General features: G+C 42.3%; 1 protein-coding gene across 1 annotated transcript; it reads right to left on the reverse strand.

Moving 5' to 3' along the window:
• Positions 1–10: 10 nt before the first annotated feature.
• Positions 11–1,017, reverse strand: LOC111671262 (titin-like; the record flags this gene model as incomplete). Its single annotated transcript, XM_087178939.1, has 4 exons — positions 731–1,017; positions 528–642; positions 259–419; positions 11–156 (listed from the first exon to the last, which is right to left on the reverse strand). Coding segments are annotated over exons 1-4 (672 nt in total), but the record flags the coding sequence as incomplete, so codon positions are not given.
• Between the last annotated feature and the right edge of the window lie 161 nt (positions 1,018–1,178).

Genomic DNA, 1,178 nt, shown 5'->3' on the forward strand with positions numbered 1-1,178 from the left:
TTAGATTCCTGCATTCATTCCATGCATTTAAAATGTCGCAAACTAAAGTAATACCTGGTTTACGGAAGACTCTGAGGACAATGCATCCAAGGAAGACAGCAATGAGGCCAAAGAAGAGTAAGCCAGAGATGGCAAGAAGCAGTCTCCTCTTCAAAACTGCAGATTAAAAATAAAAAAGAGAGAATGAGAGAGAGAGAGAGAGAGAGAATATTTGTAGAATAAAAACACAGAAAACTCCCAGGCTTCACTTGTACTCACGAAGGCTCTTGGTCTTGAAAGAATCGCTGCGTTTTGAATAAGATGGTCTCCCATTGCGAACGCCATAGCAGGTGTACAGGCTCTGGTTAGGGTCATTCTGGGGTGTGACTGTGTGCTTCTCAGGCAGATGAAGCAGATCGATTTGTTTTCCCTCCTTGAACCTGTTTAAATTTTGTATGTTGAATTTTCTGCATTTCAGCAAGGTGAGAATCCAGAGGACATACGGAATTTCTTCTGTAGTATTAAAGGGTGTTTTTGAGCTGTATTACCATGTGTAGTTCCACATGTCCTTGCTTTCCCGCACCTCACATTTGAGCACCAAGCTGTCAGTTGCAAAGACCTCTGACCAACCAGTTAACAGGATTATGTGAGCCTGTGGTCGCTCTGCAGCAAACACAATAAAAACTGTGATAAACACATTCAACACTTGCGTGCATAGAAAAAAATGAAAGAGGAAGAAAACAAAACCTACCATTGACGTTGAGCCTGACAGCCTGACTCTGGTCTGACTGGAAGACTTCATTTGTTCCTCTTTTAACTTGGCATGAATATGATCCCGTGTTTGCCGTCACAACAGAACTGATGTTATGACTGTTTTCGGATTCGGCGAGTGGAGTCCCATCTTTGTACCACAGGTACTCCCATCCAGAAGAGACATTAATGTGACAGCTGAAGGAGACTGAATCTTCAGTGTGCATCACATCGTGCTCGGGATGCTGCATCAGTGTGACTCTGGGTTTGGTATCTGAGGGGTGAAAATAATACCAATGTTAATAGTAGGCTTATAACAGCAATTAATTGTAAATCATACTGCAGAGTAATGACAGTGAATGTGGCAACCCTTTACCAGAATGATAAATTTGTCTCTCTCTCTCTCTCAGAAAAAACTCCCTTCCTTGGGAGATAGAGATGAGAAGATC

The sequence above is a fragment of the Seriola lalandi genome, unplaced genomic scaffold, assembly GCF_002814215.2.
Source record: "Seriola lalandi dorsalis isolate HSWRI2012SDOR001 ecotype SW California unplaced genomic scaffold, Sedor1 jcf7180002006778, whole genome shotgun sequence".
NCBI classification, from domain to species: domain Eukaryota; kingdom Metazoa; phylum Chordata; class Actinopteri; order Carangiformes; family Carangidae; genus Seriola; species Seriola lalandi.